The sequence below is a fragment of the Platichthys flesus genome, chromosome 12 (genome assembly GCF_949316205.1).
Source record: "Platichthys flesus chromosome 12, fPlaFle2.1, whole genome shotgun sequence".
Taxonomy (NCBI): Eukaryota; Metazoa; Chordata; class Actinopteri; order Pleuronectiformes; family Pleuronectidae; genus Platichthys; species Platichthys flesus.
Window position 1 is genome coordinate 6,640,182 of NC_084956.1, and position 24,784 is coordinate 6,664,965.

General features: G+C 41.9%; 3 protein-coding genes across 8 annotated transcripts; 2 read left to right on the top strand and 1 right to left on the bottom strand.

Annotated features, from left to right (window-relative positions):
• Positions 1–300: 300 nt before the first annotated feature.
• On the top strand, positions 301–5,268 carry ecd (ecdysoneless homolog (Drosophila)). Its single transcript, XM_062401674.1, has 14 exons — positions 301–447; positions 622–839; positions 946–1,063; positions 1,157–1,244; positions 1,442–1,620; positions 1,909–2,101; positions 2,287–2,415; positions 2,542–2,667; positions 2,797–2,882; positions 2,991–3,094; positions 3,544–3,802; positions 3,916–3,983; positions 4,075–4,283; positions 4,395–5,268. The coding sequence occupies exons 2-14, from the start codon at positions 635–637 to the stop codon at positions 4,572–4,574; spliced, it is 1,944 nt and encodes a 647-aa protein (XP_062257658.1). The 5' UTR covers positions 301–447; positions 622–634; the 3' UTR covers positions 4,575–5,268.
• On the bottom strand, positions 4,857–12,773 carry si:ch211-248a14.8 (uncharacterized). Of its 5 annotated transcripts, XM_062401681.1 has the most exons (10): positions 12,632–12,767; positions 12,152–12,221; positions 9,868–10,312; positions 9,399–9,764; positions 9,079–9,153; positions 8,898–8,983; positions 8,393–8,479; positions 8,103–8,304; positions 7,015–7,315; positions 4,857–6,859 (listed from the first exon to the last, which is right to left on the bottom strand). In XM_062401681.1, the coding sequence occupies exons 7-10, from the start codon at positions 8,401–8,403 to the stop codon at positions 6,456–6,458; spliced, it is 918 nt and encodes a 305-aa protein (XP_062257665.1). In that variant the 5' UTR covers positions 8,404–8,479; positions 8,898–8,983; positions 9,079–9,153; positions 9,399–9,764; positions 9,868–10,312; positions 12,152–12,221; positions 12,632–12,767; the 3' UTR covers positions 4,857–6,455. The 5 variants fall into 5 exon arrangements, with proteins under 5 accessions (XP_062257665.1, XP_062257666.1, XP_062257664.1 ...); XM_062401682.1 differs by having other exon boundaries at positions 8,393–8,444; positions 9,399–10,312; XM_062401680.1 differs by lacking the exon at positions 12,152–12,221 and having other exon boundaries at positions 9,399–10,312; positions 12,632–12,773.
• p4ha1b (prolyl 4-hydroxylase, alpha polypeptide I b) lies at positions 12,658–24,678 on the top strand. 2 transcript variants are annotated; one of them, XM_062401675.1, is made up of 15 exons: positions 12,658–12,791; positions 15,926–16,008; positions 16,178–16,274; positions 16,382–16,533; positions 16,965–17,102; positions 17,243–17,482; positions 17,625–17,839; positions 17,921–18,097; positions 18,284–18,354; positions 21,644–21,743; positions 21,930–21,983; positions 22,079–22,144; positions 22,668–22,736; positions 22,914–23,010; positions 23,120–24,678. In XM_062401675.1, the coding sequence occupies exons 1-15, from the start codon at positions 12,778–12,780 to the stop codon at positions 23,188–23,190; spliced, it is 1,644 nt and encodes a 547-aa protein (XP_062257659.1). In that variant the 5' UTR covers positions 12,658–12,777; the 3' UTR covers positions 23,191–24,678. The 2 variants fall into 2 exon arrangements, with proteins under 2 accessions (XP_062257659.1, XP_062257660.1); XM_062401676.1 differs by lacking the exon at positions 18,284–18,354 and adding an exon at positions 19,122–19,192.
• The last annotated feature ends 106 nt before the right edge of the window (positions 24,679–24,784 follow it).

Consider the following 24,784-nt stretch of genomic DNA (forward strand, 5'->3'; position numbering starts at 1 on the left):
CAGCTTCACCCTCGCATGGACTCATGGGAAATGAAGTTTTGGGGTGACTGCGGGCCTCCGTTAGAAGGATATTGAGTCACAGGCACTGTCACTGCATCTCCCAGAAACCATTGCGACAACGTGAATACGTCCCTGAAAAGTCTCCGCTCCTCCTCGATGGACAAAAAAATTACCTATTATTTTATAAATTGTTTTATTTGTAATTAATTGCTAAGTATTTATGTGTTTGCCGTAAATCTTTTATAATGGAGCATATTTTACATTTAGTTAAAATTGTCTAGGAACTATTGTTTGGCTGGTTGATGGGGGGAAGTCGAGCAGAATTCGAAGTCGGACCGAAACAGTGATAGCAGTCGACAGGCGTGATAGCGACGTACAAAGCTAATAGAAAAGTTTCGCTCTTTTTCTCGCGTTGACATTTCACATCACATTTTAAAACAAGACAAGGTAAGCGTGGGTAACAATATACTATATGATGTTGATAATATACTTAATATATAAATATAAACTAACGACTTCACTAATACTTAACTAAGTCTGGAGATATAAACAAATATAGCACCATGCCGACTGTAGGTATATGAAGGTGTATCACCCCCCTGCTGTGTTTTCCTTCGGCAGGTGTCTCTGTGCAATGGACGTCATGCAGAGGAGACGGTTTCACGAGGACACGGTTCAGTACAAACTGTTCCTGATCCCAACAGACGCGTCAACGTCTCAGCAAACAGCGGAACATCTCCCGCATCTCCTGGACGAGATCCTGGCAAAGGTCGCGCCTCTCGTGATCCAGCACATATGGCAGCATCAGCCCTTCAACCTCAAGTGTCACCCCGAGAAAGGTAAGGTCCTTTCAACACCACAGAGATCCCAGTGATTTCAATCGGTAGTGGTGCAGTTCTTGGTAAAGTTTTCCCTCCAATAAGAGTGATGAGTTTTCATTGACAGGTGATGAACCTGCTCACATCGGAGGCAGCACTCAGTTTGGGGACAATGTGGAGGACGAGTGGTTTATCGTTTACCTCCTGCAGCAGATCACAGAGAACTTCCCACAGCTTGCAGCCAGGTTCTGAGAAGTTCTGAGCTTGTATAGTAGAGAAAAAAATGTTTAAAGAGGTTTGACTGTCATGTGCTTTTCTCTCCCCTCATGTTTGTGCAGAGTTGAGGACAACGATGGGGAGTTTCTTCTGATTGAAGCTGCTGATTATCTTCCCAAGTGGCTGAATCCAGACACCAGTGAACTCCGGGTGAGATGATCAGATGAGATGGTCTACATGGATGCATTTATCTGTTAATATGACCACACAAGAGAAATTGCATTGTGTTAGTTGTTTAGGTTCAAATCACATATAACTATTACATCATATTTACTTCAGACCGTCTCTCAAAGTATAAAACAAATTAGGCTGGAATGTCCTTTAGTAAGTGTAAAACTTTTTTGCAGGTCTTCCTCTTTAAGGGAAAACTGCACATCCTTCCCTACCCGACCAAATCCAGTCCAGTGGGCGTCTCGAGGGATGTGGTGCCCAGTGTGGAACAAGCTCTGACGCTGCTCTCCACTCACACAGGCGCCTGTCGAGCTAATCCGAAGATTTGTTTAGCCCTGAGGAAACGATTAGAGGGGTAAGAGGACGTCGATGAAAATCTACTTCTGTTCCTGAAATCAGTGATAGTGATCATTATCAGTGATATTTTATATACTTTCTACTAGGGAACAGATTATATGGAATAGAATACTTATTCTATTATTATAAGTATTAAAGTTACAGTCCTTGACACAGCTACCTTGGTCACATTAGCTCTGTATTTTAAAACTTTAGAGGGAAAAAGAAAAATGTCAGAATTTCTTGGTCTTAATAATGTGAATGTAGGAAAGATAAAAATACATATCTGTCTTTACTTTCCACATAGGTACCCAGAGAAGGTTAAGACAAATCTCCACCGCGCCCACTGCTTCATACCCGCAGGTATTGCCGAGGTTCTGGCACAGCGACCAGACCTAGTCGCCCCGGCAGTGTCAGCGTTCTACCTGCGGGATCCAGTAGATCTGCAGGCGTGTCGGAGCTTCAAGACCTTTCCTCCTGCGACAAGAGTCTTGGCATCGGTAAACGCAACTAAAGATTCACTACTGCTGGGATGTGGGCAAAGATAAGAGGCTCGACTCCTTTTTAAAGAGACTATTTTTATTTCAAAAATATTGTTTCTGTGATCTGTATGTTCCAGCTTTTGTGAAATGTCTTAAAAACCTTGATGCAAATCAAAACCTTGTTCTTCTGTCTTTATCCTCAGGTGACATTCACCCGTTGCCTTTATGCTCAGCTGCAGCAGCAGGAGTTCACCCCAGACCGGAGGAGCGGCTTCACGCTGCCTCTTCGCTCTCATCCCCAGTACAAAGCCCAGGAGCTTGGCATGAAACTGGTGAGCCACTTCACTAGTGTATACTCTTCATTCTGACTTGTCTTTTAGGCAAATTAAATTGGGAGTTTTAATTCTTGTTATTAATTTGTATTCTCTGTCTCTCCCTGCGTGTGACCTTGTCCCCAGGCACATGGCTTTGAGATCCTGTGCTCCAAGTGCATGCTGCCATCATCAGAGCCCGATGCCCCCGTCAGCTGTAACCCTCAGTGGAAAAGCTTCATGGATAGTCTGAAGAGGAACGGCTACTTCCAGGTTGGTCTGTTTTGAATATTAGGAATATAAGGTTTCACATAAAACAAATAGTTGAAGGTGCATTACTCTCAGCAATGTTCTACTGTAGAAAGTTGTAGAAGTTTTTAATGTTATTGTTGTCAAATGCAGGGAGAACTGGAAGGCTCGAGCCATTACAGAGAACTCACACGATCTGCAGAAAACTTCTTCAAACAGTCAGTCGCCTCAACATCGAGGTGAGGACAGCATGTGTGGATGCAGCTGTGAGCACTGTGTGGTTGTTTATGCCTGTAACGTCCAACTGTGTGTGTGTGTCTGAATGCTGATATTTTTTGTGTTGCCAGTGCTTTGTCCCCGGGTGAGGAGGTTCTCCGTCTTCTGCAAAGCTGCAATTCCTTCGACTTGGAGGAGCTGAGGAAACAAGAGTCACAGCTCCCCCAAGAGGACAGTAAGTTAAAATGTACCTTCACTGTCAAACTTTCCATATTTGGAGACTTGACATTCGACAGCAGAAATAAAGCATCAACATGTCTTAAGTGATATATGGTGTATTTATTCCTGTATCATACATTATAACACATATTTGTTTGTATTTTAGATGTTTTACACATATTCTTTTGATATCTGGAAATGACAATTTGCCCTTGAAATGACTGTGGAGACAGTTTTATTTATATTTGCGTCTCTGCGGATATTTCACATTCTATAAAGTATGTATTTTAAGGTATTTGACTTATATAGTAAACATTACCTTTTCTCTGTCCCTGCCACCTGGGAGTTTCTGCTTCCTGCCAATTCCTTTTAGTTTCTTTACTCTTTGGTTTGCATCTTCCCTTCTCGAGCCTTATCTCTTTCAACCGTTTCCCATAATTCATTTGTCTTTGTGTGTATCTCCAGGTGACAGCTGGCTTGATATCACAGCTCAGGATTTGGAGCGTATGTTGCAGGAGAGGAGCGGGGGGAGGGCTGATGTCATCAGCCAGAACTCCAGCTCCACCAAACAGACACAGCCCGTCACGGGTGCAAAGGAGAAGAGGAAAGAGACAGAGGGCGACAAGGAGGAAGATGAGGCCAGTTACAGCCTGGTAGCTGTCAGTCAGGGGATGAAGAACTTCCTCAGCGCCATGGCATCGCATGAGGGAGCTGAACTTCCCTGGTGAGACTGACTGGCTCTCTGTCCATTAGACCTGATTGATTTTGATAATATCTAATTAAGCTCATCGAAGGCTCTCATTTAAGTTGTCATATTGAGTTTTCTTTATATTCCAGGAGCGGCTCAGCTCATCCTTTCAGTTTTGAGCCGGACTCGATGGCCAACGCTCTGGACAGACTGCTCGGTATGTGGATGTTAGGAACAGTAAAAAAATAACTTGCCGACACTTAGCACATCTTTACCTCTTTAACCAATCTGTCAATTCATTTTTATAGGGAGTAAAGAAGAAGAGTTGGATTCAGATGATCTAGATGATGATGATGATGATGATGATGATGAAGATGAGGAGGAGGAAAAAGAGGAGGGGTCAACTGGTCACGATGAGAGAAATGGAACAGAAACGTTGGACAGTCTGAGAGGATACATGGACCAAATGGATTCGGAGCTGATGGGCACTAATATTGGAAAAAGCTTCAATCCAACAGTAAGTTTTCAAACTTTGAATATCACGTTCCTCCCTCAGCTCTGCCTCAACATAATTTTGAACAAAAAATATGTGAAATAATGTATTGTGATGAATGTACTTGTCCTGCAGGATTACGCCAATACAGACGTGGATCAGACAGAGGAGGAGATCCAGCCTCTTGACGTGGACTTAAACCTGATATCAAACCTGCTGGAATCCCTGAGCTGCCAGGAGGGTCTGGCTGGACCAGCCTCCAACCTGCTGCAGAGCCTGGGCCTACACCTACCACCCAACTCCGATTCCTCGTAACAAAGAAGAAACAAATGGTTGAGGGAGTATAAGAATACAAAGTATCAACCACCAGCCAGGGGCAGCATCTCAAACTGTCAACAGAGGGACTTTTGTAACTTCTGTGGCATTCACCCATGTAAAAGTTTTCACTGTGTCCAAATGTGGTTTTGTTTACATTCATTCATCGTGTACTGTAAGACGAGCGGAGACAAAGAAGACATTTATACATTTATCTATTCTAAATCTTTTGAAACCTGCATCGTCTGTGGTTTACAGGTAATAATAAATTGCACAAGTACAAAAAGGCAAGAATTTAATAGGAAAAAAAATACATGTCACACATTAAAACATTTCATTAATGCACATTTCAGATTGATGGCCCCATCAGTTTTCTGTGATGGGGTCATATTTGTGGCAGTGTGTAAAGAAATGCATTAGTCTTCAGTTTTGGTTGCACTGAACAAACGGATGAGTTGCCATGAATCTGCAGAACAAGTTTTTGTAATTTTTTTTTCATGATACTCTGAAAGTCTTGTCTTGTGATGTAAAAGCTCAGTAAATCAATGTTTTTTGGACGGTAACTAAAAGTGAAATGATACAATTTTTCTACAGTGAATATTCATGCTGCTAATGTTGAAATACATGTACTGATGTTTTTTAACTGCACTTACATTCTTAAGTTAGTAACGGAATAAATATTTTTGCAAGTTAATTTATTTGAGTGTTATTTCAGTTAAATGTAAACAGATTCTCTTTGTTTCACCATCACTCAACATTTAAAATGATAAAATATTTACTTAATATAAATACATAAACACTACACATTTGGAAAAAGCTGAACATTAATAGCTTATTGTTTAATTCAGTTTCTGATAACTTACTGTCAGAAATTGCAATGGGCAACATTTGACTCCCTCCTCATTGTGGCCAGTTATCTGACAGATCACTGCTGTCACATTCACTTAAGGTCAACCTCCTCTGGTTAAATATTCATCCAGTCAAGGATTACAGCTGAAATAAAACTGTCCAGTTTGGTTCAACTGTTGTGTCCAGGACAAATAAAGTGGAACTCAGTGTTTTCTCTTCTCACCTTGTCGTCCAAGGACAACTTCCACAAAGCTGCAGTTGAAAATTAGTTTGGTGAAACAAAGGAACTTCAATCTCTCAGTTACTGTTGTTGTTAGTCAGTTAGTGGTCTGACAACAGCATCCAGATGTCTGTGATAAAGAACTCCTTTTTCATTATTTATGGATTATCCACAATTATTGTCTGTTTTTCATAAATATACATTAGGAAGCAAGTGGGTTTTTTTTCGTGTTATTTCGATGTCACCTTCTCTAAATGACGTTATACTTTCTGATCCACATGTACACACTTCCATTGTCAGATAGCGTTCACAGTCTGTCAATCATTCATGTGGTTTAGTCTTGGGAGGATTCTGTACACGATTTCCTGTCCTGTACCGAAATTATCTTTCATGAATTAAGATGAAGTCTAACTGGTCTCAACACTTTTAGACCCAAGGATAAATCAGTAGCTTATGTGTTTTCTTATGCTGTTTACAATTACTCATTCTGCATTTTATCTTAGCTGAAAATATGCACATGCCTGAGTAGCATAGGTCATGTTGGCCCTGAGGATCCAAACACTGCAACAGTACTGACATTGAACTGTCATTCAGTCTTGGGTTCTGTCCAATAACAAACGACACAAGTTGCCCCTCCCCTTGTGTTATCTGAATTGTCCTTCTGGGTTTAGTGAAATGTAACCAGGGCCACTACATGGAGGTATAAATGTATAAAGTTGAAATAGGCAACTTGTTCTACTCCTTAGAATACAAAAAAACACTGTTTGCATTGATGTGAATGTGTTGCACTGGTACAGTCCTTTAAAGTGATACTACAGAAGAAGGAAAGGCTGCACCACCTGACGTGCTGAGTGGAGCAGTGCAGCAGAAAGCGGCGAGACACACAGAGCCGAGATACTGACGAGGAAGTTCAGCACCATCCCCAGCAGGAGGATGGCGAGCAGGTATCCATGGAAGAGCAGACTGTGCCAGCTGCCCCGACTCAGAACCTGCCAGGGCCTGTCTGGGTGCAGCAGCCACAGGAGGCCCAGCACCCAGCTCTGGTTCACCAACTGGGCGTAGTAGATGTCAAAGATGGACGATTGGGCATCGGGGGAGTGGGGGTGCACGGCTTCGGACACTTTGGCCAGCCAGGTCAGAGAGAGACTGTGGAGGATTAAAGCCAGAGGTGCATACAAGTATTCCAGAGGATCAACAACCGAGAGACCTTTGGAAACTGCAGAGAGAGAGAGAGAGAGATAGAGAGAGAGAGAGAGAGAGAGAGAGAGAGAGAGAGAGAGAGAGAGAGAGAGAGAGAGAGGATTGATAAGAGGTATTGTTCTGGGGTTAAGATTCATTGAGTTCACCTCGAAACATCCTGTAAATATTTACCTGTGGCTACGAGAGAGGTCCCAGTCAGGATGGAGATCAGAACAGAGATGTGGAGAGAGGGCAGGGATGTCAGCTTCAGGGCAAAACTAAAGCCGACAGTTAGCAGGGGCAGCAGCGGCAGAGTGGTGGGGAAGAGGCCAGAATACGCACTGCTGGCTTGGGCCCACGTAGCCAGCACGGTGTGGATGCTGCTACAGATAGCCGGCACCAACACCCTCTCACCCAGAGACCTGGAGTAACGCTTCAGAGGCACCAGACCCAGGACGTGGAGGAGATTTAAGACTGACAAGGAGATCAGAACCTGGAGAGGATTTCACAATGTCATTAAAGCATTACTGTGCCAACATTTCCAAAGTATTTATTTTTAATCTGAGACACTGAAAACCTGATTTATTCCTAAAGGAAATAACGGTTAGCTACATCTTTCATCTTTGACAGAGTTTTACTGTATGTAAAACCATCAATTATTCTTAGACGCAACCTTTTGTAGCAAAAGACAAATTAAGACCTTCTCAAATATAGTAAATGTTTAAAACCTCTTTTTTCAGGTGTTTACATGTTTAAAATGCTCTTTAAAAGCTTTAAAACACTCAGTCATGTCCAGCTGTTCTGTAGCATAAGAAAACAACTGTGGACTGAATTGGATATGAAGGCTGGTCGGGGGTCAACACTGCCTCTCATTAAGAGTCAACTGGGTTTGTCTCTAGCCCCAATGACCCTTTAAGGATTATCAGTGTTTTTGAAGGAGGGATATGAGGTAGATTATTCCCTGATATTACATCAAGAATATGCCACGGCCCATAATTCAACATCTTTACAGCCTTCGACACACACACACCACTTGCCTGTCCTTTAAACCAAACACACACACACAGACACACACACATACACACACACATAGAGTTACAGGCGTAGACACCAGGGAATTTTATTTTTAACTTTTTATTGTGCAGGCATTTCAAGATACCTGCAGTAATGATTTACAACACTTCTAGCCACCTGTGTTCTAGACTCACACATTATTACCTATGTTAGCTTTTATCACTACTCTTTTATAGAGATTCATCATGGAGCAGCCGGGCACCAACCTGACCAAAGCACAGAGCCACAGCGTAGGGGTAATGGTACTGAGGGATGAAGATGCCGGCCACAAAGGTTCTGAGTTTGTCAGCCAGGCCATATATCACCAGCACCACCAGGCAGAGGACGGGAACCAGGGGCCTCAGAGCGTGATTTAATGAGAGACTCCTCGCTGCCGAGGCACAACGTCCTCGCCTCCAACTCCATGAACTGCACAGGGGAACATTGGTAGTTCATTTGTTGCTGAATTGTTTTGTTGACAACCTCTTGAAAAGTAAATTATATAAAAACCTTTTACCTGAAAGACATGCTGTCATTCTGTGAAGATTTTCCTGTTGGGACGAAGGGATCTGTTGTTTGGAGACAACGTGAAGAGAAGAGACAACTACAAAGAGCAATGTGGAAATCAACGTGTCAATAACAACAGAAATTCATCCAGCAGCTGAGACAACATCCTCACCCACTGTTGCTTTGACCTGTGTCATTTACCAGGTAATATTAAAATGGGACTTTTTACAATTCAAATGTTGGATTCTTGCTTTATTTCATTCTGTTTTTTTCATGATTGAGGCTGCAAAGGTTCGAGCCACATTTCTTGTGCTGAATCAAGCTCAGTGAACGAGTCTACAAGCTGGAGACAATATCAGCAGAAAAGTAATATAGCGGTACATATATCATTGGAGGATCAGCTGATAAAACTGCATGCTTAAAAGGTTTAACTAAAAAAACAACAACAAACAATTAACTAACTGGTTAATTTAGTTTTTTGTTAACATTGAGAAATCACAAGAATTTAAACTCACCATCAAGATTTCCTCAAAAAGGCATATTTCATCTTTATGATCCAGTCATCACTTCTGAGGGACTGTCACTGCCGTCCTGTCACCACCTACACATAACAGCACAGTTATAATAGTTATTCATGCACCTTCACCCTCTAACTCTGCTGAGCTGGCTCCTGCTCTCTGTGCTGCGGGCATTCACCTCATGTGTATCCAGACCTCGTCCCCATGGACTTTGGTCCCAGTCAGTTTGTTTTCCCACAATCACAGTGGCAATCTATAGATGGACAATAAAGACCAGAGAAAGTCGTTTCCTCTGAACACACACAGAAATAGAGCAGACATCTGTGGAATCTGTCGAGGTCAGCTGACACATTTTATTACACCAGACGAGTGAATCTGAGACTCTTTCAGCCTCATGAGAAGAATTATATATATCTATATATAAATATGTTTCAATCTATCTATTTATCTATCTATATATATCTTATATAAATTTATGATCCTATTGATAAAGCTTACCTCTTCCTTGGAAGTGAGCAAATCCTGGCTCTGCTTCCTCTCAGCTTCACCACCTGTTTGTGACATTCCTGATAGTCCGTCTCCAGCTTTTCCCTGCTCCCCCACACCCGACTCCCCCCCACCTCATGTCTGGATCCCTCTGTAGCTACACAGGCCATCATGGAGTCCACCGGCCACATAGCTGCATGAGAGAGGGTCGTCTTAAGTAAACAAACCCAACAGACCGAGAGGATGGGGGCCTGTGCTCTCTGCAGCTCAGACAAACACAGTAGCAGCGTGAGCACCCTGACTGATCCAGGACACAATAGCAAAAAGCCTCTTGTAGCCCTCAAAGGCTTTTAGTTACACCTCTGTGTGTCATTCCACCTGGTTGAACATCACAAAACACAAACAATATAATTTAAGACGGTGACCAGTCATGTGTGGAAACATGTATACACTGTTATGTGTGTTAATATTCTTCACTTACCCTTCACAGTCTGCCAACTTGTTTCATTAAACTCACTGTGGCAGTTGAATAGCAGTTATCAAGAAGAAAAACACAATTTAGCTAAATAAGTTATTAAGCTAGATAAATGTTTTCATCAAACTTAGCGGTGTGTTGAGTTTACAAAGACAGCATGTGATCACTTAATGAAACAGGCATCATGACACATTAAAAACTCAGCAGTTTATAAGTAAATCATCTCTATGTGCACAGGATGAAACATTCAAATTTTGTTTTCATGACTGTAGCCAACACTTGGAACGACTTTAGATAAACTTTCAACTTTTTAAGTCCCTGCTTCATGCCCTGAGCTGGATGAAGGAGGGCCGGCACGGCACCCAACGTGAACTTCCTTCGTCAGCTGCTGACCTATGAGGAGCAGCTGTTTGGGAGCAGACTCTCGTCCCTGGACGACATCCGCCGATGACTGCAAAATGTGAAAAAGAGGAAACATTGGATTGTTTTCTTCCTGCAAAGCACATTGAGAGAAATTGTATTTGACTTCCCACAGCTCACATTGAGAGAATGTGTAAAACAAGCTGAGACTAAACAGATTTGGTTTATACTGCAAGAAAGACTCTCAAAGGCTTGAAAGGAGTTTATCTGCCCCCACAAGTTTGACTTTCACCTTCAAGCGCCACACAGTGTTTCTTATGCTACGTTTCAATAACATTAGTCATCATACAGCTGTTTAATTATGTGGCCTCAGTATGACTCAGTATATTCCCTGGTATGGCGTTTAGTTTGGTGGTAGTTGATCTGTCACGTGCAAGTTAACACAGGGTCAACAATAGAATGAGAGATGTTGGACGAGCAGTACAACAATTTGAATGACAATAACAACTAAAATCCAAAAATATAAAAAGTAACTTTGAAGTACCTGTCAAATATATGTAGTAAAGTAGAAAATACATTTTTATCCTTTTTTTCTGAAATGTGAATCAATAAAAGCATAGAATGATTCAGACACACACACACACACACACAATAATGTGTCCATCTTCTTCCTGTGCTTAGTTTCTCATGGGAATGAGCAGGTAATCCAATCTTTAATGTTAATCTAAAGGCGGTGTGGCCTAGGACTTAGAGTGGTCAGGTTGGCCTCTCCAACAAGAAGGTTGGTGGTTAAATTCCCACTCTTCCCCAACTGCATGTCGAAGTGTACTTGGCAAGATACTGAACCCCTACATTTGGCAGAGCTTTAATCACCTATTCATTATACAATATCTTAAACTATGTAAATTTAAAAACAAAAATAAATTAAAAAATTTAATTAAATTAATCCTGCATGCATCTGCGCAGGAGGTATTTTTTTTAAATTAAATTAAAAACAAACAAAAAGGGCATTTTAAAACCCTCAAAAAGCCAATCCATTTGCCTGACAAATAATAATAATAATCATTACAATTTCAATAGGGCCTCAGTGTCTGTCAGTGCTCGATATAAAAAAAAGTAAAATATGGGAAAATACTAAAACTATATACATCCAAAGATATAGTGTGACATCCGTTGCAAATGCGGTCACAACTTTAACAGTAAGAAGTGTTTCTAAATAAGTTATTGCACTGTGTGTGTCAGTTTTTTCACATTTTTCCAGAGGTGAGTAAGAGGGAAAAAAAAGAGAATAAAGATCAAACAGGCATGAAAACAGATGTGCAGAGGGTTGTTGGTCATGAGTTGACTACAAGTTTAGAAACCTGATTAGAAATTATAATTTGTCTTCAAATTTCTTAATACATCCAACAAAACCAAAAGGTATTTAATTTAGAAGCCAGATGGTTTTGCATATTTGCTATTTATATGATTATCCTCCATCCATTATTGTCCTTTAGACAGAATCAAACTACCATTCACAGCACCATCAATTTAGAGTCTCCAATTAACCTCCTCCGTAGGTTCGGTGGAGGAAACCAGCTCACACGTGGGGAGAGCAAGCATGCAATCTCCACTCATACAGATTCCAGCTGAACTGGGATTCAAACCAGGGACCACAGTGATGGTGCCCTGGTACTCTCATGCTGAAGGGCGGGCCTGCAAATAACCAGGGTGCATCACATTCACATTCATACTGTTTACATTACGCACACATTTGAGCATCTGGTAATGGTACAGTCTGTTTTAACAGCCTGCAATGCACACATGCAGAGACACACACAGACACACACACACACAGATACACGCACACACACACGCACACGCAAACACACACACACACACACGCACACGCACACACACACGCACACACTTTTAGCTCCACCCCGCTGACCTCAGATGCATGCAGCAGGAATTCCCTCCCTCCAGCCACAGCTTTGGGTTTGGGAGGGGGAAGGAATTTTCTGGAAAAGGGGGAGTAAATGGAAAGACTGTGAAAAGTGAGGATAGTGAAAAGAAAACTTTAAATTAAGATCAATTAAGAGTTGCAATGCTAAAGTCATAGTAAACACTGCACCCCCCCCCCCCCACACACACACACAAATCAACAGTTTGTTACATTGTGGAAAATCTGCTCTTTCCACTTCTTGCACTACTTTCTCAACACGTGGCAAACGAGTGACGACACAGTCTTCTTCTCTTTTTTTAACGTGAAAACCGTTAAAAGTGATCCGTGCGTGTGCTGCGTCTCCGCGGGTCAAGACGTCTGCAGACACCTCCCCCGGCTCCCACAGGCGACAGCCCCCTTCATAGTAAGAGGAGGACCGGGTGAATGTGAGGATCTGCACGTACTCCCTGAGATCCAGCCCCTTACCTCCATCGCCGGAACACCACCGATAGGAAGAGCCCGGTCCCTGCTCATCTCTCTGCCCGATCCCAGTGCGACCCAGTCCGGCTGCAGCAGCTGAGGGAACCCGACGACCCGACCTCTCTCTCGCAGTCTTGCTAACTCCCCCCTGGATGCTGCCGTCAAGGTAAATAAAACCTCTCCTGGAGCGGATAGAAAAACAACAAACGCTTTGACACATGTACAACTTTAAAGTGATGTCTGGTAGTTTTCGTGCCCACTGTACGCAGTGTGCATTTTTTATTTACATTTCAAGCCCGTTAAACGACGCTAAATTCCAGTTATTTTTCCTAATAACGTTAGCTTGATGCTAGCTAGCTGGGAACTAGCTTAACTTGAGTTTGGGAACTTTGTCTGTTATGTGATGGTTCTCTCGTGCGGGAGACGATGACACTCCAGCGGGCAGATGTGCGAGGGGGTGAAAGGAGTGAATCCAGTGAAAGGAAGGCGAGAGAATGGGATGAACACGAAGCATTATGCAGGTTAATGATGGAGGAACACCGATGCTCTGCTGCTGCCTCCACTCAGCTCTGTGTTGGGGGAATTAAACCAAGAACATATTGTTTTTATTTGTTAGCTGTCAACACGTTTTACTTCGTACAGTCTGTGTCGCACATCGCAACGAGGAGCTAATATTCATAAAAATATCTGTAGCATAACAAATCCAACTTCTCCCTTCACACTGGTTTAGGAGTAATTAACCACCAGGTATTAGTCGCCTCCCAGTTGGGAGCCAGTTAGGATGGGGTTATAGACAGGTTACTGCAGGTTCAAGTATTTCAGTTCGGCACCACGGAGGAGTCCTGCAGCCCTCTCCTGAGCTTCCTCCGGCGGGGAGGGGCGAGGACGTGGCAGTCCTCCTCCATCCACATCCTGTGGAAGCCTCGATGCAACCTGACTCCACCGCCTCGGTCCCTGTGGAGCCCGGGCGAGATGGTCGAGGTGGAGGCGAAGGAAAGACCCCCTCAGCTCGGTGCACGATGAGAGGAGACGTCTGTCATTAGGATCAGGAGCTCAGAAACTGGAAGTTAATCTGTCTCGTCAGGTTGTGACATTTAAAAGCCCCTGAATCTCCAGCACTGAACTTCTGTTTTTTTGAACAGGAGTCATTCATTCAACAGCTGACGAGATGCTTTCAGAGATCTCATGTAACGATGATATCTGTGGAATTCTGCAGAGTCAGTTTTATAGCCTTGTTCCTTTGTAATAAAGGAGAGTAACTTTGTCAAGGAAATAATATCTGTTCACTAAAGTGAGGTAAAATCCCAAAGTTGGTGGATTTCTTGGGAGCTGATGCCGTCACCGACATTAGAGAGTAAAACATTTATATGATATAAATATACAAACTGACAGTGATTCCTAAGATGCATTTGCCCTTTGGCTGAGGGGTTTTAAAAAGGAGCATTGGGATATAACCTGTTTTCCCTCAGTCAACATTACATATAATGAACATGCAAACCTAATTTACTGCAGGCAAATTATGCTGAAGAATTGTCTGTGTTCTGTCTAAACAAGTGGCTCCTCAGGATAAATGTTAAATGGTTTGTGCTCCATCAGGAATGTTTTTCACATGTCACGGAACAGCGTTTATCCTTAGAGACACTTTCACTACCACTCACTCTCATGTTGGGCATGAATCCTGGATCTAAATAACAACTGCTGTTCTCCCAGCTTTACTCTTGACACCCCGCTTCTACAGCACAGTGGCTGTCACCCTATCATTACAGTAATTACATTCTACTGTTTTCTTTTATCCTGCTGGAAATCTAAGTGGCAAATGCTTATTTATGGTATTCTGGACTGGGTGGCACCACATATACTGGAAGTACTATGGCAGCAGCGGTAGAGGATAATGGTATATTGCACTTGTTTGTACTTTAATTTCATAAGTTCTGTCAGATATATTTTCTTTCCTCTAAAATGCCTGCTGCTGACTTGAATTAAAATCCTGTGTGAGATCACTCCTTCATTTTCACCGAAGGCTTGTCGTTGTGGCAAATTCTGAACCTGCCTGAGCCTGTTGTCTGCTTCCAGTAGAAGGCTTCACATGCGTATCTACGTAGATGCACAGTTCGTGTGGAGATAAGAGCAGATGTGGGTGTTGGCATGTGATTTTCCATATATGCATGTGTGAATTTAATGAATCTTTATAGTTATTTTTATTACAATACATTTTTCTTTTTTTTTTTCTCTTTTTTTTTATATAGTATATTGTATTATACATATATTACACATCAAATTCAACCACGATACATATACGAAAGTACTTTATGGAGTCCAGTCCATATTTTGGACTCGCTAGTGGATCTAGAAACAACAGAACCATTATGAGACGTCAGTCAGAAATAACCCAAGAGGTTCTTGTCCTTAAATCAGAGGTTAGAAAAATATGGATTAACTTCTTTTAGCCATTTATAGTTAAAAAAGGCTTCACATCATAGCGTTACTTAAAGTAAAAAAACAGGCATCTATATTTGTCACCTTGTTTTACATTCTTTGTGCCCTATATAGTTTGTTTATTAATGACTTCATCATATGGGCCCCTTGTCTCTGTTTTATGTGACCTAGAAATACACATTCCCAGGGTCACACTACTGTCTAAGGCCGAGTTTTCGAGAAGCGAGAGACGATTTGTCCTCAACATGTTATCTTGTGTCGTGTAAACAACATAATCCAAGAAAACAGCTGAGGTCCTCTCTAATGGCATGGTGACAAACCCAGTATCCCCACAATATTTGTCTGAAAGAGAATACATATATAGACCTGTTGAAGGTTGAAGGTATGATGCAGCTCCAGATCTATTAATTCACTTTTCTATTCATACAGTGGAAATGTTACAGTCCAAGCACTTGCACACACTCTTTGAGATACTGAGGGTACACAGACATCCCTGGACCTACCTTGCCATGTCCCGTCTGTCTGTGTCATACTCTGATGTCTGTGTGTATGAGCTGAAATGTCATAGTGGTAGTTACAGCTGTGCCAACTCCAAAGCCCAACCAGACACTCAGCCACAGACTTATATTTGACTTTGTGTGGTGGGTAGGAGGCTGCTCTTACCAAAGGTTTAACTATTTTCTCCAAGTCTTTTTAGTTCAAGGCTTTAACTATTCATTTTATAGCTATTTTCTCATGACCAGATCCATCTGACTAGCCCTTTTAAATCCCTCTTAAAACACATGTTTATATGTGTGTCTTCTCAGGACAGTTTTCAAGTACTTTTTTAAAATAACTTATTTCATTCTCTCTCCCTTTGTTTAGGATGGAGCTGTTAAGTTGGTGCTTACTGTTGCTGAGCGGCCTGCCGTTGCTCTCGGCCCACAACGATTTCTTCACCTCCATAGGTAAAAACCATCAAGCTAAATAAGGCACTCGTATTCTAAATATTTAGTCTCTCCACTGAACCTTAATGTTTTACCAGACATAGCAAATGCCATCTTACAACATGACATTATAAAGCGCAGCCATGTGTAATTCACCATTGCAGCACTGATTATGTGTCTGATTCCTTAGGCCAGATGACAGATCTGTTATACACAGAGAAAGACCTCGTCACCTCTCTAAAGGACTACATCCTGGCAGAGGAGAACAAGCTTGAACAGGTGAAACGGTGAGTTTGTAGAAAAAGGATGAAACACATCCATGCATCCATGTACACAAGCTTAGAAAAAGGTTGCTCATAAACCATCCATAACCGTATTGCTTTCATTGTGATAGGTGGGCTGATAAGTTGGAGTTGTTGACAGCCGCAGCCATGCAGGACCCCGAGGAATACCTGGGGCATCCGGTGAACGCCTTCAAACTGATGAAGAGACTGAACACAGAGTGGGGGGACCTGGAGAGCCTTGTCCTCAGCGACACCACTGATGGTACGCATAAATAAAACCTGGTTCACATTACAACTCAGAAATAACCATGTATTCTGATACGACCTCGTAGTTTGTTGTTCTGCCAGATCCTACAATATGTGCCAGATCCGTTAATAATTCAATTAAAGCAAAGAAAAAAGCTACAGAAAAGGACTTTTAAAGCAAAAATCCAGTGGAGGATCTTAATTTATGTTGTGCTGCATATTTGTTCCAGATAAACAGTATTTCAATCGAAGTTTCTGAAGTAAAATACAACATGACTCATTTTCCCACATGTGATTAATGGAAGTATATCTTTAACGATTAAAATTGCATCAAGCAGTCTCCCTGACCATTAGAATAGAATATTTATCTTCAACTTGCTTGGGTTTATTTTAACCAGTAAGAATCATCCTATATCTCTTCTTTCCTTTTCTGTCTATCTCTCCCAGTATTTATTTCCAACCTCACGATCCAGAGAAAGTACTTCCCCACAGATGAGGACCAAACCGGGGCGGCTAAAGCTCTCCTCCGGTTACAAGACACATACAGATTGGATGCCAACACAATCTCCATAGGAGACCTACCTGGTAAGGTCTTAAATCACTGCATAACACGTCTATCTGTGATCGAAGACCTAGTTTTTCTTGGTTTCTGTGTGATTTGCATTAGAAGCAATGTGATGTAGTTTTTATGTGAATGCTTCCATCCTGTACCCTCTACACACTAGGAGTGACACACAAGATCCGTATGACAGTAGAGGACTGTTACGAGTTGGGGAAAATCGCCTACTCCGATGTCGATTACTACCACACAGAGCTGTGGATGGCCCAGGCCCTGAGGCAGCTCGATGAGGGAGAAGAGTCCACCTTAGATTCGGTGACGGTGCTCGACTACCTCAGTTATTCAATCTACCAGCAGGGGGATATAGATCGAGCCCTGGTGCTCACCATGAGGCTGCTGGAACTGGGTGAGTCTCCATTCACTTTTTTTGGGATTCACATTTTCTTTCATTAAGTAGAATCTGGACCGTGCTAAACGCTGATGGCCTATATGGATATTTGTGATGACCCCTATAACTATACTGTTGGGTTTGCAATTTTCCTATGTAGACCCAGAGCATCAGCGGGCCAATGGCAACAGAAAGTACTTTGAGTTCCAGTTGGAGAAGCAGAAAAAGGCTGCGGAGAGTGAAAGTATAGTAAAGAAGGAGCGAGGCAAAAGAGAAACTGGTGAAAAGAAGAAGTCTAGAAAGAACGTCACCAATCAGCTGCTTCCTGAGAGGAAGAAGTATGAGATGCTTTGCCGCGGGGAGGGCATCAGAATGGTGAGGAAGACAAAGAGACACACAATTTATAACTTTCCATTCAGAAGACCTATTATAACATCTTTCCCTTTCTCTTGTTAGACCCCCCGTAGGCAGAGCCGACTGTTCTGTCGTTACTTTGACAACAAACACAACCCCAAATATGTGCTGGCACCTGTCAAACAGCAAGATGAGTGGGACCGCCCCTACATTGTCCGCTACCTGGACATCATCTCAGACAAAGAAATGAGTATGGTCAAGCAGCTGGCAAAGCCAAGGGTAAGTGTTGCCTCCTTGCACCCTTGACAAACATAAACACAGAATGGCAGTTAGGTTTTTGGTTTTGTGGATTTCTGTTGTGGAGTCAAAGCTGTGAGGCTGGTTCATATGTTGGACGAGCACACAGACACACACATATTTGTATGTGTGTGTCTGTGTGGGTAAATCATGTCCCTGGCTTCACAGCTGCGCAGAGCCACCATCTCCAACCCCATCACAGGAGTGCTGGAGACTGCTCCATACCGGATCAGCAAAAGGTAAGTCATGGCCGGAAGCCGCCAAGAACAGAGGAGGATGTAGGAGAGAGCTGAGGGGGGAAAAGTGAGGATTTCTCCTTTTTCCCCTCAGCGTGTCATTCCATCTCTCCTGTGTATTCCTGTCTGTTCATATCGCCATTTCTCCGCCCCTTCCAAAGCTTAGAGGCTCTTGAGCTGAAGCACAGGATCCAAATGGGAAACATCAGAGCATAGAAACTTTGGTTTATAGGTCATATTTTATATTTTATAAATTTCAAATAGATTATCTTATTTTGCTTTTAAAAATGACTCCAAAATGAAAGAAAAAAATTATAGAGAAATGTTTCCTTGGAACAACTGTTCTTGGGAGAAAGATAGTTTGGATTCTGCTGCTGTTCTTGTGAAACTTGTGTGGATATGTTTCTGCTCAGGAGTCTGCTCTAGAAAGGTAACACAAGAAGTTAGAGGAGGAAAGTGTGTTACTTCTTCTCCTAGTTGATATTAACATCCTTGAGAGCCAGGATATCAGATGCGTCAATTCCTGATACATTTTCTAAAATGGAGATTTGGTGTCTAGCATTGCCTCAGAAACACTCTGGTCTTTCTGAAGACTAACACTGACAACTAGTGACCACATTTACCTTTTTTCTCTCTCTCTCTCTTTCTTCTCTCTCTCTCTCTCTCGTTTCTTCCCTTGCTCTCCACTCATCCTCCTGTGTGAATCAAACTCTTTAAATCTTTTCTTTCCCCTCAACCTCCTTGTCCTTGTGCTGCTGGAACTACTGTAGTTAAGGCGAGCCACGGTGCATGACCCCCAAACTGGGAAACTCACTACAGCCAATTACAGAGTCTCCAAGAGGTAAGGGGCACAGGTCTACAGGGAGGGCCACCTCCTCCTCCACCTTATTTAACTCCATCTTTATCTCTGCGCCTGGGCTGAAACACCTATTCAGCCCTGCACCAATAGTCCAGGCAAAGTACCTCATTTTGGAGCCAAAAATCAAATTAATTGTAAAATAATTTTTTTCAGCATAGATCATTTCTATGAGGAGTCCAGAACAACATACTAATTGTTCTGAGAAATCCTAGTTGAGGAAATATGTTTAATTCTCATCAATCTGAGATGTGTGCCAATAAGGCCAGGCAACAATACACCCCAATGGGGCTATTTCTTTTCCTTTCCGTGACCCTGAAGACTATACCGACGGGGGTTATACCCCTGGCAGGGACTACCAAGCCAGGCGGTTTTTAGGTTAGAGGCCAGTCTAAAAGCAGCTTTGCCATCACCCATTGGCAGTGGGATGATTGGCTGAAGATTGGGCCGATGTGTTTGTCATACATATGAATGGTGTTTCTGCCTATGCAAATTAGGACATATTCAATAAGTGTGGAGCTCATGTGAATATTCAAATTCATTTCAAAAGAAACTTGTTATACAAAAAAATGTACTTTTCATGTATACTTTTTACTATGTCAAGTTTTATTGTGGTAGGAGTAAAGGAAAAAATTAAGCCTATTTGAGTGTATTTTGGGCAAATTCGATAAGTGTATAGCTAATTTGCTTATTCAAATTATTTTTCAAAGAAACTTGTAACACACTTTTTTTTACTTTTCATGGGTACTTTCATTTTGTAACGTTTCATTTTGATAGGAGTAAAGGAAAAAATAGCCCCATTGGGGTGTATTGTTGCCTGGCCTTATTGGCACACATCTCAGATTGATGAGAATTAAACATATTTCCTCAACTAGGATTTCTTAGGACTTTTGGTATGTTGTTCTGGACACCTCATAGAAATGATATATGCAAAAAAAAACTATTTTACAATTAGTCGGTCGTAAAACGCCATGAAAACTTGACAGAGGAGGTTTTAATTTGGTTCAACTTTAGTACTTCTTTACCAGGACACCAGAATGTGCTAAAACATCATTTCAACCAAGAGAAACATTCCTCTGTGGTTTCTTGCTGAAGCTGAACATTCTTTTGTCTAAACAAGTTTGGTATTTTCATGGAACGTCACAGTTGACAGGCTCTTTTCTTTACCTCAGGTTATACAGTATGAGATCTCCAGAAAATCTCTATTCCCAGTTGCACTTTCCAGGAATGAGGCTGTATCACATTCTCACAAACTCATTGCAGCTGCTGTGACTCTTCTATGCTTCTTTAACTTCCATATCAGCAAGAAACTTCCAAAACTCGTGTCTGGATGCACAAATATACAGATGTAAACTGCAAGTGTACTTTAAATGACAGTTTACTTCGCAGATATATTTGTCATTGTTAGTGAAACGTACGCCCCACCCTAAAAATAGCAGGTTTGGCGTCCCACCAGACCCCCAAGTTTCTTTGGTTTTACTCGTCCTGGTAATAAATGTGAGTGTGTATATGTGGCCGTAAGGGTGTGGTGTCCTTTTCATACTCTGTGCGTGTACGTGCTAGCCAGCATGTATTTCCAAATTCACTTAACATCTAGTGATAGATGCGACAGATGGATGAACTCAGACGAGGTTGACTCGTCTCACACAAAGAAAGAATCTGTTGGCTCACATTTTGTCCAGCCTTCCATCTAACATATAACTTATTATCAACTCAAACTCTTTATAAATACAGTTGAGTCATCTCAATGTTTCTCCCACACACAGTCTCCAAGTAGAGATTCTGATAAAATGCCTCCTTGTGGGGCAATTGTGTCAGATGCTTTAAACAACTAATTTTGAGTTTTGGAAGCTGGAATTTATTTTGTATTTGTCTCCTGTGATGCTGAATTTATTGTAAGTTTATGGTTGACAACACTCTGTGTGGTTGGAAGTTTTTTTATATGTGGATAATTGATAAAAAGGGCCGATTTAAACTATAATGTGGTTTGGGGAACTTGAGTCATGTTTTAAACGTTCAGCAGAAACAGTTTGCTGCTGGGCTCATTCCAAAGGAGCCTTCCCTCACACTGAGTTGTGGGAGTGACTATGAAAGGCAGGTAGTGTCGGGGTTAAACCAAATAAATATTTTCAGTCCTCAAACAGACTCTTGTGCAAAATGTCCACCAGAATCAGTCTGACATCACAACAGCCCTGTACCCTGAGCTGATTGGAGAACCTGAATCTTGGGCCTTTCTTTTTAATTTAACATTTTCCTCCTCACTTCTGTTTCCTGTCATCTGATAGTAATGCACAGCTTCACTTACAGTTTGAGCTTTTCATGGCAAGTTTGCAGCATGAGATCTCCGTCGCCTGTTTTAGAATAAATCTTTACCACCACCTAGTGGACGACTAGTTCTAATGTCTCAACCGTTCTGTTTTCCATCCTGTATTCCAGTGCATGGCTCACTGGCTATGAAGACCCCTTGATTGACAAGATCAACCAGAGAATTGAAGATCTCACAGGGCTGGAAATGGACACTGCAGAGGAGTTGCAGGTAAAAAGCTGTTTAATTTAATACATACCTTGTTTCTATCGAACCTACATGGTTCTTATTTGCATGTCAAATAAATGTAACAATCTCCCTTGTCTTTGGGAAACCTTGGTTTGGAAATGTCATTACGTTGGAAAACCGTTTTTGTACAGTTGTGAGACCTAAATGATGTTTTATTGATCTCTGCAGGTCGCAAATTATGGCGTCGGAGGTCAATACGAACCTCACTTTGACTTTGGAAGGGTAAGACTCTTTGTGATTGAGGAGTTCATTGCTCTAAATGTACAGTAGTGGTAACTTGTCAGGATGTTAAACCTGATGTTTATTCTTCTCCACAGAAAGACGAGCCTGATGCTTTTAAAGAGCTCGGCACTGGGAACCGCATCGCAACATGGCTTTTCTACGTGAGTGAACCTGATACACTCCAGGCACATTGTTGTTGAATTGTTGTATATCATGGCCAAATTTACTCAGACTCTTGTGTGCCCATCATGACACATGTGACAGTCTCAATTGTATACAGGTAACCCTAACTCTTTAATTACATTCATGTAAAGGTAAGACATGAATAGGACGACAGGAGAATAAAGTACAGGGATAGAATCTGAGCAGTTCATACTCACTGGTGAAACAGTGAAGATTGCTATAAACGTCAAGGACTGTGTCTCATCTCTGATTATGGGCTTTTCCAGTAAGCAAAGTCTTTGCTCTCAGCAAAGTAACATCTGAGTTAAAGTGAGTCCTAATACACTATCATGCAATAAGGAGGAAGCTGTATTTGATGGAAGTGGGAAAGAGACGACGCAAAATATCTGATGGGATCATAATCATTCAATCTAGTTTCAAGACAAACATACTTTTTGTTTTAAATGGTTAAATAAATCCTCCTATTGAAGTCATATGAACTGAACTCTGCCTCTGTTGTAGATGAGTGACGTCTCAGCCGGCGGAGCCACAGTTTTCCCAGATGTTGGTGCAGCAGTTTGGCCCCAAAAGGTAAAAAGGCACTCAAACTTCACCACTTAATAACATCCACTATTACTGTCTCAATTGTTTGTAGTAAACTTTAGTAGAAGTCCATTTAGGACATTGACACTCGTGAGATTCCTGTCTGTTCCTGGAGGCTTTTCTCTGCTGCTGACCTCGCCTGCCTCTTGTCTGTGTGTGTTCCAGGGTACTGCCGTGTTCTGGTACAATCTGTTTCCTAGCGGCGAGGGTGACTACAGCACCCGACATGCAGCTTGCCCAGTGTTGGTGGGCAACAAGTGGGGTGAGCTGGAATTTGAAAGCAATTCAATCGAGTGTCATTGCCAAGAGACCGATGTAGAGTTTAAACATTTATACTGTGTCTCTGATTATTTTCTTTATTCTGTCTTTAGTATCAAACAAATGGATCCATGAGCGAGGCCAGGAGTGGCGGCGACCTTGTGGCCTAAATGAAACCGAATGATGACAAATGAAACCTCCTCGTCACCTCTCTGCCCCCCTCCCCCCTTCTCCCCTTCCTTGTGACCAGAGGACACTGCCGCAGATCACAGATGACACATGTGGAAACATGGGACTCACTCCCCCTCTGCAAAACACTCCTGTTATTCCCAGCTGTTACGCTCCGAGCCCACAGATTGTTTGGGTTAGCGTGGAGCCCCGGGACACTGTTAGCATTGCTGTGACAGACATGTTCTTGAGGTTGTTGGATGGTTTTGAGAAACACGTGTCCTTTTTTCACTCCTGGGTTCTTTCTCTGCACTCTGTTTGAACTCTAGCTCTGTGGTGAGGTGGTGTCTGTCAGGACCCCACCATTTTAAACTTTAAAGGGACAGTTCACATTTTTTACATACAGGCCAGACTGATGTATTTTACTCATGCACATGGAGCTGTGGTTTGTGAGAGAATGGAAATACTTTCCAACAAATAGGCCAAAAAATCCCACATTTTAATCAAATCAAGTTGTATTTGTACGGCCCACATTCACAAATCACAGTTTGTCTTATAGGGCTACAAGAATAATGGAAAACTACAGCTACATCCGATACCATATCAGTAACTGAAATATGTCAGTCTCTTTGTATCCATCAGGATCCATCAATTATTGTCCGGGAAATTGGTGAATATATCAAAACACAATGTGAACGAAATAGAAAATTCCTGGATCTGTTCCTTGGTTCCGGATCAGAGCCAAAATTTAATGGATTCTTTTTTTTGGCTAATCCTTCCACCAAGTTTCATGGTATTCCCTTTGGTAGTCTCTGCATAATCCTGCTGAGATACAAACAAACCAATGGGCCGTGACCTTGGAAAACTTACACAAACTAATAATTTACACAAACTAGTTCATTCCTTTTTTTTACATGTTTTTCGCAAACTGTCCTTTTAAATGACTTGGCAATAAAAGATAAAGAAAGTCGTCTGTGGAAGGAATGAACGTTCTCAGCACATAAGTGGTCAGAGAAGGAGACTTTAAGCCAAACATCACATCGGTTGTTGGTCTGCCTCAAAGCGTCAGTGTTTTTAACTGGTCTGAATGGCCACACTATTGTTAGATTGGTTGTACTTGAACATACCAACAGTTACATTCACCCAATATGCTGCGTTCAATTAAGTGTTTTAGTTTTCAATTTTAAATTGTGACGTTTTGCTCCAGTGTTTTGTACGAGCCTAAAAAACCACAGAATCTTATCAGACGGTGGAGCCGACTGGATTACACCACATTGTGCCATAACAAGTTTAAACACTTGTTTTTCATTATATCGCGACTGATTCTGATCTCGGTTAGTAACGGTGTCAGTAACCAACGCTTTTTTTTTTAGAGTGTGAGAATATAATGGTTTTTTCAAGGAAGAAGCATTTTATTTATATGTCCCATGTTGTTGTTTTTTGGGGTTTTGTTTGAAATGAAAGTAAAATTTTCTTTTTTCTACATTAAAGACTGTTCTATTGACCTGGCTCCTTCTGCACTTTGTGGGTGGGTGGTGGGTGGGAGATGTTAGGTATGAAGGTGTCACGTGACCACCCAGTACTAATGACACGGCCGCTGGTCCCTCTGT